Source organism: Zootermopsis nevadensis, unplaced genomic scaffold (assembly GCF_977971745.1).
Source record: "Zootermopsis nevadensis isolate Lab colony 2312 unplaced genomic scaffold, Znev_1.0 Znev_ptg000004l, whole genome shotgun sequence".
Classification (NCBI taxonomy): domain Eukaryota; kingdom Metazoa; phylum Arthropoda; class Insecta; order Blattodea; family Termopsidae; genus Zootermopsis; species Zootermopsis nevadensis.
This window is the reverse complement of record NW_028259136.1, coordinates 6,917,672-6,933,222: the sequence shown is the minus strand read 5'-3', so window position 1 is coordinate 6,933,222 and position 15,551 is coordinate 6,917,672. Positions and strand designations below refer to the sequence as shown.

Genomic DNA, 15,551 nt, shown 5'->3' with positions numbered 1-15,551 from the left:
TTTTTTTTCACTTTTTGACTTGCTGGTTTCAAAATCGGCGTTATTCTGAATCGGCGCAAATTGAACCGGCGCAAATCGAGGGCTAACTGTATTGGATGAACAGGAATGCCAATAAATTGGTCTTCTACCCAGCTATTCACTTATTCAAGAGTCGGGCATTTATTGATTATTGCATGTTTTCAAAATGTGGAGTAGTCCATCTTCTTCTACCTCGATCTATTGATTTACCATGTTCAAATACACAATGAGATGATAACATGCATTAAATTTTATGAAATGCCTCTGCATAATTTTAAAGGGTGAGATGCCTCATTGGTTTTTCACTTTTTTTTATTTGCAGTCGTCACCTAATCCTTTCATGCCAAGGACACCTGCATATATTCCCATTTGATGATCCTCAGTGCTCGTTTGCCATGGAAAGCAGTAAGTATCGAGTATTCGCTGTTTATCCTACCCTTCTCCGGCACAAAATACAGTTTTTTTAAAAGTATTTTTATATTTTTATTTAATATATTAATAAAGTTGATTTCAGTGGTTCTGTATTTGTTAATAGTTTGAAGTTTATTAGTCATATGTAATTTATATTAGCATTTTTTATTTCGTGTTTGAAAATATATTTGCACGTTTTGGTAATCTGAGGCAGCAACCTTGAAACTGTTGTGTCTTTTATGTTATTGAAGTGGTCCGCATGGTCTACATGAAATGTTGTCCGGATTCTGGGCTCGTGTTAAAATCCTGCGACCTGCTTCGTTGTAATTCCACAAAATACAGGGTTAATATTTTTGCACGGTTCCAGTACCCATTCTGTATTTTTAATTATTACTTGGAATGGGAATAATTATATTAATATGACACACATTCGAATTATTATTTGAGGTTTCTCTTGCAGATGATGCAATTTTAATCCTGATATAATTATAATTTGAAATCAATAAATGTGGGTTTTTAATCTTAAAAAATGGAATTTTCAATGAGAAACCTTGAACTGGAATAATGTAAACTCCTGGAAATATAATTCTTCTGTTTGCTACTTATTTTGTGCGACAGACTAAATTAATTCCAAGGAACATAGTCCTCCAGAAGCTAGTCTAGTTTGCGCATCTTTCAGATGTAAACTTCTTCCATTTTCTTCTGGACTAATGTATCTTTGTTGTTTGTTACAGATTTAAGTAAAAGGTAATTTTTATTATCTTCAAACCCTCCTTCTAACTGACCACCAGTGATATAACTATTAATTTAATATGGCTTAATGCATTCATAAGCCCAATGTAATGAGAACCTAAGATGCAATTTTCTTTAAAATCAGTTTCATATGAGCAGACTGCTATCTCATATGTGTGGAAGAATGATGAGGACACACTGCGCAAGTCTCCAAGCCTGACTACGCTCAACGCGTATCTCATCTCAAACCATACCGTGACGTGTCCCGTTAAGTCCAGCTGGAGGGGTGAGTGTGCTGCCCCTTACCTTATAGCATGTGCGTACAATAAGAAGTTGTTCGAACCTTCACATTCTCAGCATTCATATGTGTTTCTTATCATTCCCTCCTTTCACCCACATCCGTAGTTAAATGTGGCTTTTCATTTATGTATTCGTGGTATGTGCTAAATTGGCTAGCATCCTAACAGAGAATGCATTTGTCATGGTTGTCAAGGTTATGTAATCTTGAAACCCCAGGGTTTATGTGGGCATAAAATGTTTTATGTTTTAAAATGGCAAAATTGGATAATATTTGAGCGAAGTGTCTTTATAATGACTTCTAACCGATCTTTAAACTTGATTTATCTAATGTTCCTTAAATCATTGGCATACTTTGACAGCTGCAGGATCTCTGCCTATTTGCACTGACATTAGCTACTTTGATGGCTGTGAAATGTAAGTGGATGAAATTCAAAGTGGAATTTTTTTTCTCGTACATTCTCAGACTTTAGTTATGTCTTCTCTTACTTTTAGTTTAAGTAAGGACAATGCATTACTTTATGACTGTGGAGTCTGCATGTTGATCTTAGTACCTGTCTGTCCTCTTTCCAGTCCATTTGGAAAATTGAGGCAAAGTTTTATTTATTCAGTGCAGTGTGATGACTTGTGGGGCCAGTACAGAATATTACATCAGCAATTAAGAAAATTTGGATGAATTTCTGCATCACGTATTTACTTTCTTATTTTTAATTTTAACTTACACATCCATTTTATCAAATTCAGTATAGTTAGTTCCTCTGACCACTCAGTAACAAGTTCCCACTGAAATACATTAAAGTTTGAAAGCTTCCTCTGAACCTTGGTCATTTTGCTTTGCACAAACATTTGATTGCTCGAGATGTTTCTCTGGATTGAAGTGCTTACTTCTTACATTGCTATAGTTCTTCATCATCTGGTAAAGCACTTTCAATTTAGTCAAAGCACAACATTCTGAAATTGTTGTGCCATTAGCCCATCATCACACTCTCACTGTTGTACAGTTTAACATTTTTATATTTTATATATATTTCACTATCTAAACCACCATGAATCTGCTTATAATTAATTGCAAAGAATTACATTTTATAATAAATGTTAATACATGTAAGAATTAATACATCGGATTTGAGGTCCGCGCTGTCTCTGTCATCAGCGCAATCCATCATCACCCTGATGTTGGGGACAGCAAGGACCTCTAAAATGTTGCTAAACTTCTGCCAGCACTACAGAATGTTACAACCCAGAAGACGGCATCTTACCCATCTCTTAAATTTACATTGAACAGACTGATTTGATAGCCGTTTACTGGATCAGATGTTCCCTACTGAGGATTGTATATGAAAGATTAAAACATTTTAAAATCCTAGTCACATGGATTTTGAAATTAGAAATGAGGCACATTATATAAAAGTTTCATAGAACTGGGAAACTACCAGACGCATTAAATGCATAAGAGATGCATACAGATAGAAGCAAGGATTGAGGAGACATCTGATTGGTTATAAATTATGTGTTTTGTCATTAGAAGGTTTCAGAATATTTGTTTTGTTTCCCTTGTTATTATATATAAAGATGTATTATTTCTGTAGCCTGTGTTCTTTCTTCAGCTAAACTTAAAATTGTCATAAATAAGAGTATTGTTTTATATAATGAATTTTGTTATGGTTAAGTTGTAATTGCAGGTTTCATAATACAGTATACTATTACTAAATTGGAAGTAGCTTAAAAATATAACATGTCTGACATAAGAATGATACAGTGCACTAAATTATAGCAAGGAATCTGTATGAGAAAGTAATATGTGTACTGTATTTTATGTTTCACTTTAGTTCTAATTGTATATATTTCCCACTACCATCCTCATAGTTTCAAATTTAGTTCTCGGGCTTCAGCATGCTAGCCCAATATTGAGATTGTTATCTACTAAATTTGGTCCATATTGTAGTTCTCAGTCTAATTTGGATAATTCTGCTCATGAACTTGTTCTGCAACTTACATTCGTGTCTTAAGTTTGTATGCTGATCCAGTATTTATTTGAATGGAGATCTTAGGTGATATGGTGTTTGTATTTGTGCATGCGATACAGGAGCTGGCTGCTAACATCCTCATCTGCTTTATTTGACTTCATCATGGCCATGGCATTACACAAGAAACCTCTGTTCAATGTGTTCATATCTGTATTTGAACATGTATATGTACAAGTATCTTAAGTATATGTGAAAATTACTCAGAATGTATATATACAGTTTTAAAAGAGTGTTTTGAAAAACTATTGTAGATACATGTGAATGTAAGTGCCTGTGAGTGCACGTCCCAGTTTCTAGAATTGCAGACATAATGCTGAATGTACACCAGCTTGCAATCTTTCAGCAGTGCAGTAGTTCAGATACACATCACTGTAATTTGTTAATGTCTCTGTGGTACAAGGCAGAGAGGTGGCCATACCAACAAGTAATATATCTAATTAAATGTCTGGGTACGATTTCAGCATAATCATTCTCGGCATGATATATGTTTTGAAGAATCGTAGGCTATTTTAATAACTATGAAATTGAATGTTGTAGTCTGTTATACATGAAACAGGTACCCAAGACTCCTTTCCTAATGTCAGTTCTGTTTCAATTTCTAGTGAAAGGTTAAAATCTCATGAAGGATCAGATTGCTATGTTTCTCTCTGCTTTGGTGGAAGAAGTGATTCATAATGAAGTTCATGCATTCATTATGAATGTTTTTTCAGGTAGAACTGTAACACTGCAGCTGCATGGCTTCATGTCTCATCTGGTAATAGGTACAAAGGCTTGTTATGGTAATGGCTTGGTCTTGCTACAAGATCTCCTGCCTGATTCTTTCCTTGGGGACTCCCACACACCAACTGACTGATTCTCCCCTCAAAGTGACAAGTATTTAGTCTAATGTCTGACACACTGGCTTGCAGAATTACCCATTATTCTTTAAACGGTTCATTTACTCAATATTTGGCAGTATGGAAGTCAGGGGCAGAGACTTACCATAAACGCTGTGTTATGATATAAAGAGCAGAACCATAAGCAGTAGAGAATACTCTTTCATGTAAAATTTTAACTCTAAACCAATTTAATAATTGATTGAGTACCACTTTTAATTTTTGGCCACATTGTCACTCCATTGTATTGTTTTATATGTGCATGAGCTGCAAATTTTTGGATTGACTTCCGTAATGAGGGACACACATTATCACAGACACTCTTTCTCTTCAAACTTATGATGGATAAATTCATTCTCCTTCACTTAGTTTCAAGTACCTTTTACTAAAATGTACACTGTTTTGTCACTATATGTTATTGTCATTATAAAAGTATTACACTGACATTCACTCTAAAGTATGATTTTATTTTTAACATTCCCAGTTGAAAAAGTCTTCATCTTCCTATTAGAACTTCTATAATTCTGTTTTCTTTCCATATTAAATGTTGATAACACAAAAAGCATACAAAGGAAAATAAATATATCAAACCATAAGTATGTACACATTTATTAAACTGATTCTGTCTTTGGAAATATAATTTTGTAGCATTTATAGTATTTATCAGAAATGTCATGAGTTGTTATCCATATTAGGCTTTTCCTTTGACACTTAGATTAAGATTGATCTTCTGCTCCCTTATTTGTTAATTATATCTTTATATGTAATTTCTTATACCTCTAATCGTAAGCTGTGGAAATCCACGGTTCTGATAAAGTATCAGTATATGTGTTGTGTATTCCTTTATTCTAGTCTTCTGTCTAACCTTAGTTTTATTCTAAAACTAGACCCAATTAATTAACAATTCTAGGTTAAAATTAATAATCTGTTGAAAATATATACATAAAAATTGTCTTTTCATCCACATAAAACTGAATTTGTTTATGATGTTGGAAGTAAGTGATGTACATTTAGAAATGTACAAAGTTCAAAATGGACCTAATTTAGTAAGAAAGCCGTAGTCCCGTCCATTCCCTGCTCTTGTATTGATGTGACAACAGAGAGAGCCTCCCCTGTTCTCTTACAGTCGACTATGATGAGTCTGATCCTGACGACGAAACATCAGAAGACTGCAAATGTTCTCTGTGCCAGAGACGCTTCGAGGAGCAAGGTAACTGACCACTCCCCTGCCTCTGTCCTCCCTCCTGCCTTTCCTGAATACAGAATAACCAGATTACTTGTCAAACAAAACATGGGACTTTGGGTTGGCTAGAGGACCTATCACTTTCCATTGGCTCAATTCCTCCACTGCAACCTATAGCAGTGTGGGGTATAACTCTTCAGGAATTAGAAAAAAAAGCACAGTCTTGTATTTATTATTGGTTATACTGTGTTCCTGAATTCTCTTTTAGTTTATCTTTGTTAATCCAAGCTACATGGGAGATACAGTTTGATTTTTAAGGGACGTAGTCACCTACATCTGCTCCCAACTTAAAACAGTTTCTCCATTTAGACATCTGCAATGATCACATGATACTAACCTGTGCATGATATTGAATGACGTCTTACTAACCTGCAAACTGAAGGTTATAGCTAACAGTGTAAATGTCTAGAACAGATAACTGCATGGTAGCTAATATAAGGTAAAGCTCAACATTTGAAGTGTATTATGTGTTCTTAATCATGGGATTTAAGAAATCTGGAATGTCCATAGACACAGTCTGCTTAAAGTTTTTGAACACTTTACAATGGCTCTTCAAAAGATGTATCCTATGATGATTACCAAAATTAAATATTTAGCAGAGTCCTGAAATGGAAAACCAAGCAACCTTTTTTGATTTCTAGAGTGCATACTGTTTGTGATGTGATCATAACAGATGTCTTGCTCCATCTCACATATGTGTCCTGCAAGAGGGAGCTGGCTTCATTCCAGGAGGAACATGTAAGTGACTTCCAGTTACTCGTGTTAGCGGAGACCAATACATTACCATACATACAGCCTGTAGTACCCATATAAATGTAGCCAAGGGAAATTGCAGTACTGTGCCTGCTTTGTCAGCCATTGTCCTTTACTCATTATTACAGTGCTATTCTGATTGAAGTACAGCATGTTGCTTGAGCAGAACAAAGACATACAGAACACATCTGATTATGTGAAGATGGTCCCTCTCTTCCTGTTTGGTATCAAAGAACATTTTATCTTGGCCCAGTACTGTGTTCAGAGTGAAGATTTTGTTGACTTGTTCACTGCCAGACATATAAACATTTCACCTCCAGGACTAATGGTTAGGCAGATGAATGCAAGTGGTCTTAGTTTAATAGACTGAATTTGTCAAACATATTCTCAAAATCAGTATATATTTTTAAGTATTCAAAGTTCTGTGAAGATTTTGTGATCGCTGGATAACATCTGGAGGTAATGAAATACATTTGTGAAACTGCGGTATTATAGGTTATTTTGCTGTAAAGAGCGCTCACTTATTGGTGCTGCCTGTAGCTCAGACTATACAGCATAGGATGGTTTGATGATTGATGTATTGAAGAGGAAAGAAGCAGTCATGGCCTAATATAAGCATTTGCCTGGAAAGACAGAGGAAAAACACGTAAAACCTTTGGATAGTAGGCCTTGGGCTGAAACAACTTTTGTAGTAAATATGTTCTGGTGATTCTCTTTCACTCTTTATCATCATTAGATATTTTTATCTTGGCCCTGAATGACTTTATCTGTCAGGATATTATTCTGTCTTATGCTCTCCAACCAATGAACACTTTTATCAGTCACAGGAACCAAGATGTAGATGCAAGAATATGAATTGGTAGCAAAATACAACATCTTTTCCAGAGAGTTGCCATGTACCTCACATTTCTGTTGTGTTGTATCTTGATTCTGTGTGATGTTCAGTTGTGTTCACGGGGTTTAGAACCTTTTAAATGGACACTTTCCATTGTATAGACTTTACAAATTATTTTTGTTTGGCACTTCATGTTTACAATAAGAAGACAAGCTGAGGTACTTGTGCTTCCATCAAACTCATGTTCTTTAGGTTATAGGGACACTGATGACACAATGGATATTGTCCAATTAAGAAGTTCATCCCCATCAACAGACCTGATTTCAACAACCCCAGAATACCAGCCAGGGATTTATAAACGAGGTATGACTAACCTTCCAGTAAAATTGTGAGGATCAATCTAAGTTGTTATTTAGTTTTATAAGAAATTTCCATTTCTGTTTCACATGTTTTCAGTTGGGAAAACTTCGTCCCACACAGCAGTTAAATGTTAATTTAATGAGGCTCTACGTTGAATCGTACAGAGTGATGCAAAATGTAAGTACCAAGTTTAAAAGTTTCTCTGCAACAAGTGATGAAAATTTGAAGAACCTTTGCTGACACACTGCAGTACACAAACCATTTATCTATCATTTGCTTTGTTCGGTATTGTACATTACTGAGCAGTGGATATTCATCATTGAATATTATATTTAATTATCTGAAAGGCTGGAAGAGAGTTCCAGGTAACGTTTGACATCAAATTTGGATTGGACAGGCACATATTTCTAAAACTTTAAATTTTACAATACAGGATGAATTTTGGATGATTAATCTCAAAGCTGCAGATATGAAACAGCAAAAACTGAAATAATTCTTCAGAAAGTTTGAAGGAAAACACATTGAACACATTTTAAATATAAATGACCTGAGATGCTGATTTGAATGAGACTTTTATGCCTCATTGTTTAGGTGAAATAAAGCATTAAACTTGGTAGGTACATTTTGGACCATTCTGTAATTAATACTTTGCTTTCTGTTGTATAAAATTTTTTGTAACTATTTACAATAATGTTCATTAGAAATGTTTTCATGTATTAGCATATTCCCAGCTTCTAGTTAACAAACAATTTTTAGAATGAGATGCTTGGAAGAAGACATGTATCACAGACAACAAATTGATTGGTTTGTCACTGTTTGCTAGTAATGAATTATTATTTAAGCAGCCTTCATAAAGCCTGCTTTCCTATTGCACAAGTTTCAAGTCATACAGATCTTGTGTTGTAGGTTCTGTTTTTATGTAATGTAAGTTTATAATCTAACAATGAATTATAACAATTTTAACCTTTATCAACTGTTTAAAAAATCATGAAACGAAAAGTAAAGATTACTGATAGTCACTAAATCTACGTTATTATTTTGTTATGTGCAGCAGACTATATTATGGCAGACTAAGAATGAAAAGTGATGCTTTCTTGTATTTAAGATACCAACTGACAGATTTTAGATCTAATTGAATTTAAGAGTATGTTTGTGTGTACATACTGTCTGTCTTGAGCAAATTACTTTCTGTTGCTATACATTGAACATGTTAAAAGAATTATGAGGTATTCAGAATTATACCTGTTAGTCAAATGTTGATAGATGCTGTAATGGAATGGCCTGAGTGAAGGACAATGTGCATTATACTAGTAGCTTTATTGTAGCATATGCTGAATCTGTTACAGGGAACTACAGTTGCCTTAAAGTGGACCTGATATTCACGCGTGACCGAGCATTTTACTTTACAACTGTTTTCATACCAGGCATCATATTGGTAACATCATCTTTCATCACATTTTGGCTCGAATGGAATGCTGTTCCAGCACGAGTCATGATTGGTAAGGTAACATTTTACTTGCTGACAATATGCATGTTTACAAATCCCAGATAACTTACAGGAATAACAAGTGTTGTTGTGTAATGTGTCCAGTATACTGTCAAAGATATCAAGTAACTGAATAAAATTTGAAGCTTTCATGACTGAATGCAATGAAATGTTCTTGAGCGATAATGATGTCAGTATGGAATAAGTGTCCATTTCACAGCTTAAATTATGATTTGAAACATTGGAAACTGATCTATATTTTAAACTATTTTTGGAATTCTTATTGGAGACATAGCTGACAAAATTATGTTGAGACAAGACTAGAATGTTGCTAGTAATCAGTTAGAAGAATGATTCAGCAGCCCTGTTCTGTGTTGCTGAAAGTGTTCCAGCGTCAAGATGTGAGGAGTTACAATTTTAAATAACTTACATTCATCTTCTTCTTGAAGGCGTGACAACAATGCTGAACTTTTTCACCACCTCAAACAGTTTCCGAGGTACATTACCTGTGGTGTCCAATCTAACAGCAATGAATGTCTGGGATGGTGTATGTATGTGTTTCATATACGCAAGTCTGCTGGAATTTGTATGTGTGAATTATGTGGGACGAAAACGACCACTCCACAACGTGGTGTATCGGCCCGGAGAGAATCCAGTGACACAGGTAAGACATCTGTTTCTGCCAAACTTAAGAGTTTTGTGTGTGATTGCCCATGGCTTTTTTGAGTGAGGTTGATTGGAGGCTTTGTGTCTACTGAATTATTAATAGAGATTAGAAGTTGAAATGTATTGTGATGAAAAAGAATGTCTTGCTGTTATTCCTGTATTCTACCTTTGTTTAAAAACAACTAATATTCCTGGAAAGATGGAACATACATCATCTTTAAAACTTTGCATATTTAAATACTAGGTGTGAATAATTAAATTTTTTAATCACACATCTCTCAAACTACATCAGTTGCTTCCAAAACAAGTCTCCATCTTTTAATCTGTGTGAATGAATGTTTCAAATATGTTCACCTTGTGCTGGGTCTCTTTCTTTGTTTCTCACATTTTCTTTGCACAAGTAATGATTTTTAAAAGTTGTACTCCTTCACATAAACTAGTGTGTACCAGTAGAAATGAATAATTGATGAGTACAGTAGTATGCATAATCTGAGACTATGCTAAAACCAGAAAGGCATAAGCAAGATTGAAACATGTTTTCTTTTTTCGTGTCTAAATACTTTTATATTATGTCATTAGTAGTCTTCTGGGTTGTGATGACATAATTTTGGTACCCGCCTACAAGTCCACAGTACCACAACCCAAAAGATTAGCATCGACATCTTCACCACCATGAGAACCTCTGATCTCACTTTTATTTTACATATTCCTTGTGATGCACCTTCTTGACTTTGTGCCAAAGAAGCTGGAAGACAGTGGAACAATCCATGATTCCAACTTATTTTTACTTAATCTGATGTATGTGGCAGGAGGGAGCCAAATACTTATTATGAAATTAAGAATCAAAACAGCAGTTATATATATATATATATATATATATATATATATATATATATTACATCTATTCTAGTAATAATATTGGGATATTTTGTGATAGAAAGAGATGTGCAGGTTTTGATCAACAATTTTACTGCACCCAGCAAGGAGGAAGGGCAAACATCACAACATATAATATAATATAATATGCCTTTGCTTACATTTTGCCTTTAGTTACATATTTTGTAATCTTGTCTTGTTTGCCAAGTTGGACACTTGTCATATATTTATAATATACAGTTGTTCAGAATAGTGTAAAATTTTTAGGAGCCCGGGCTGGATTTGATGTATTTGTTTGCCTTTAATATAATTGAATCTGCATTATACACATTCTTTTTAATCATAATCTGATGTATGTGCGTGTGATGAGGATAACACCGTTTCACAGTTTGTTTGGTGAGATGTGTGACACATGTCTGTCCTGTCTCCTCTTTCTCTCTTCCTGCATGTCTTCTATTGCATGTTCAGGACTTACTGTTATTGCCATACCATAAAAATTACAAAAATAACACATTAAAATAATTGATATCACCACGGTAGATGCAGTTGCGGGTTTGCAGGAGTGTATTTCATTATTATAAAATTATTCTTTTATTTAATCCCCATTTCACAAAAGTCTAGACATTTAATTTTTGTAATAATATTAATGTCCTACTTCTATAAAGGAAAACTTAACAAATTTTGGGTCTGTCTGCTATAATGCAAATAATATTGTAATTTATCAGTTTGTGCTAAAAAAGGCTTAAAATTGCACCTCTCCTCATGAAATGATGATGACATTCTTCTAGAATGTTGCACCGTGTAGTCCGGTAGAAGTTTACCATTGTTTCAGAGGTGCTTACTGCCTCCATCATGAACGTATGGTTGAGAATTTGGAATCTCACCACATTAAATGTTTATAATTAATTTTTTTCAATAAATATAAGTATTAGTAGTAACGAGTCATGTAATGAATGATGTTAACTTTATCTGGCATAGACCAGTGATATGAAGATATGTCAGGTACTGAGTCGTATTTGTAGCATGTGATGTGAATTTGAAGAGTCTGCTTGTTTCTTCACTTGAATGTGTCAAGTCTCTAGCAGGAAAAAGTCTGCATGCCCTTTTCTTCGGGAGTGGGAAGGAGGCGAATCTTATTTAAGTTACTTATCTCTCTTCTTTAGTAACTTGTACATTTTTTAGCTTTTTCTTCTCTGGCTAGAGCTTTAGACATTACAAGGTGTCAGCAGGCTTAGAGTTGTTATAGCACTTAATGATATTCTTCCAGTTTATCTCTGTCATTATCTAAGTTTGAATGTAAAGTAGTTACAGGTGTATAGCTTTCATTGTGATGAGGGTTGTGTGTATGTACATATTAAGGCAACTTTCTGTGCTTATTGCTGGTGCTTGATCCAGCTGAGTGCTTTGTGCTAGAAAGGAACAGTTTGGCAGTTATACATTGAGTACTGCTCGAGATGAAAATTAGTTACTGGGGTTATGGTCTTGAATCCCACTCACCATTTTAACCTTTTACATGTTCTCAAGTTGTTTTGTATTTGATTTGGTCTTTACATTGTCCATCTGCTTAGCTATAAAATGGCATTAAATGAGCATCACTTCTATATTGTACATGTATATGAACACATCAAAACATGTAATAAGCTATGGGTGTACACATTTATTTTATATATTAATTGCAATGAGAGATTCATTTTCCAAATATTTCTTGGGATAAAATCAAGGACTGGTGTCTCTACCGTGGATTATTCCAGGCTTTTACGTTACATGATTATGATATTTAACTTTTTCAGTAAGCATGACTGGCAAACAGACAGACTTAAGATTAATGTTTCTGAGAGAACATCAGTAAGAGAGACGAATTAGCCATGTTTTCAAATTGTACAACATTTTAATGAAAATTCTTGAATTGGTAAGTCTGAGTTACACAATTACAAAAGCTTCAAACCAGTCTTGGCATCATAACTGAGTGTAGAGACAGAACCCATATGTTTTACCCCCAGATTCATTTGGTATATGAATACTTGTATGGGGTCACCAATTAAAGATTCAGCTCTGTCCTTTAGGATAAACGTAACCTCATACTATATGCATAATAACAATATAATATAGTTTACATAATAGTTTACACTACTAGTATTTGCATAAAAGTTCTTCATTTGACAGTAGTAGGAGCCGGGGGCAGAATGGGGTATAGGCTTTATTTCGTCTGCAATGCGTTGCCATGTATCGGGACGGGGTGAAATTTCATTACCATACTTCGCAGGAACACGTCATGTCAGTCAGCGTCACCTTGTGGTTACAATTTTTGAAATAATCACACTTTCTGGATTTTACTGCGGCATTTTTGAAACTTTTCTCAACTTCCAGTGAAGGTAAGACCTGTCCATTATTCATATCCACTTTCTTAAATGATGCAGGTTACAAGGTGTTTTCTTGAAAGTCTTAAACACAATATTTTTATTTATTTTCATGGTGTCATTTTTGGTGGGACAATCCTAACCTGAAAGAGTATACTCGGGGCAGGATGGGGTACCCCGTTTTGCCCCGAGTGAAAGTAGGGAAGAGGATCAAGTTGACGAGTGCCTGTATCGTGGCGATGTCTATTCGCAGTCTATTGAAGGGTGGATCCGGTGTTCCTCTTGCTTGAAATGGGCCCATAACTCATGTGCAGGTGTTGGTAGTCACGATGATGAAGAAGTGCGCATGTGTGCCGTCTGTATTAGGCCTAAGTAGATTTCAAATGTGTAAAGTTTCGACATTTTACATTGTATACTAAATCATTTTTATATCCTACGTCTTAATTATTAGATAATATAATATTCTTACAACTTTTCAAACATATATCAACCATATTCCGTCTTGCCCCTGGTACGGGGCAAAATGGGGCAAGTTACATTCTTGTAAAGAAATTAATATTTAAAAAACTCTAACTCTTACAACTAAACTAAAAACTCATTATAAATCTCAAATAGACAATAAATCCACACAAGGTTCCTCCATGTGTTTGTCTTTGTTATTATCCCTTCCACATGCCTCCAAAGATTAAGTTCCCCATTCTGCCCTGAGCTCCCCTAATTTCTGATATGTAACAAAATACCTTTAAAATTTTAATGAGTAATATCAAAATTCAGTTAAGTAAATTTAGTATTGTACGTAAATTTTTAAACACAACTGTAATGCACAGCTGTAATTTCAACAACGTTGATATATTATGTACTTTGAGTAAAACTGATTGCTTTTAGTGGATAATTAATGCCAAACATCACTCTTTTGCAGTGTAAATATTAAATATTGTATGATTTTTGTTTGGACAATATAAATATGTTATTTTTAATCAATAATTTTTAAGCCAGTCATTTTACAGGTATAAAAGTATACTGTAATAAACAAAGATTTGACGTCTTTTCTGTAGCAAATAATAAAACACTTTTGTCATAGATTTTAATATGAACAACTGTGTAATGTAATAATGTTGCTTAACTATGATATAAACACACTGAAATTAAAACAAATTTTGCATATGCAAGTATAAACTTATGTATATATACTTTGCATTTGCATTGATTAATGGAAATTAGTAAAATAGAATGTAACTGTAGAATTGTTCTTTGCAAAATAATACAATGGACTCTTCATTTATAAATTGAACATATAGTCATAAAACCACAGTTTTCTTGTATAACAATGGAGCATGGATTGGTTGTTAATGAATAATTAATATAAAGCTTGATTTAATAAGAATCAGGGAAACAGTGATTTATGTGATATCAGCCCAGTGTTATCATGAAAAACTCTATTCCCACATTATGAATTAAGGTGCACCAGCACTGAAGCAGAAATTGTTTTCCCAGATGAAACGAACTAAGATGAACTGAGATGCTTGTTTACAAGGGGCACATTGTGACAGCTGAGATAATACAAGGCAATATTTCTCCAAGGAGACAAAGGTTATATCTGAATCAAATTTGAACTAATATGTGCAGTATTATTTGTCCAGTATTTGATTCAGTACAAATTACCTCAAATTTTGGAGAAATGCTACCATAATTAATCTTAGTTTTCACTTTTATGAATGTTGTGCCATTCGTGAACATGTTGAGCCTTGTGTTTGTATCCTGTTCCAGCGACTGCCAGCCGTTCTGAGCAGGATAGGCGTTATAATGGCAAGCCCGCTGGTAAGACAGGTAGCACATTCGATTCGTAGATGTGCCATGCAGCGCTGCCAACCAAAATCAAACAAAAGATTGCATTGCAAAACGCATCGCATCTTGCATGTTTTGGGGACCTAACTTCTGAAAACATATGCAGACTGTACCTCTGTTTATTACTGTGGTAATACACGTGTATGTATGCATGTTGCCAATGCATGCTGCCTCCAAGACAAAGCCAGGACAGACCTTGAAGGCATGGCCCTAACAAAATTTTCAGAATTTTTTTTTCACACATCTGAAAACAGTCATATTTTTAAAGGACTGAAAATCATTATTGATTAGTTCGCAATGCGGAGACATTCTGCTGTGAGTTATAGGCATGTGTTAGAGTAGAGTGGAATGTTATAATCTCATGAATTGATTGAAAGCTTGTAAAAAAATGTAAGAACATAGGAAAGACTACAAAGATGTACATCTTTGTTCTTTTAATGATGAAAGTAAGATGCATCATTATTAAACATTGTACTTCAGGTGATGCATGTTGTTGTTACATTTTCAATTAAGAGAAAATAATTATTCAGAATTATATCTAGTGCTGCAATCTTACACGCTGATATTATGCTAATGAAAAGTAGTTAAAAAAATTAAAATGGCTTCTCATATTAAATATTGTTTAAGAGTAGGTCATATTATAAAGAAATAAAATATCTTTTTTTAAATTTTATACAGATAATAAATATTATGTGTAGTTAAAGGAATTCGGGTGCTAATCTGATGTTTAGTTCACCTGTTAAATGACATCTCATATTGGCCATTATGTA

The 15,551-nt window shown here is 34.3% G+C and overlaps 1 protein-coding gene across 15 annotated transcripts in view; it reads left to right on the top strand.

Annotated features, from left to right (window-relative positions):
* Positions 1-15,551, top strand: part of pHCl-1 (pH-sensitive chloride channel 1) — a 48,671-nt gene that overhangs the window by 21,314 nt on the left and 11,806 nt on the right. For 2 of the 15 annotated variants that reach the window (XM_022086734.2, XM_022086736.2), the window contains exons 7-13: positions 341-423; positions 1,307-1,447; positions 5,487-5,570; positions 7,444-7,554; positions 8,898-9,050; positions 9,487-9,701; positions 14,704-14,754. In XM_022086734.2, the coding sequence (XP_021942426.1) occupies positions 341-423; positions 1,307-1,447; positions 5,487-5,570; positions 7,444-7,554; positions 8,898-9,050; positions 9,487-9,701; positions 14,704-14,754 (838 nt within the window). Of the gene's footprint in view, positions 1-340; positions 424-1,306; positions 1,448-5,486; positions 5,571-7,443; positions 7,555-8,897; positions 9,051-9,486; positions 9,702-14,703; positions 14,764-15,551 lie in introns of all 15 variants that reach the window. The other 13 variants (XM_022086738.2, XM_022086739.2, XM_087343009.1 and 10 more) reach the window with 9 other exon arrangements.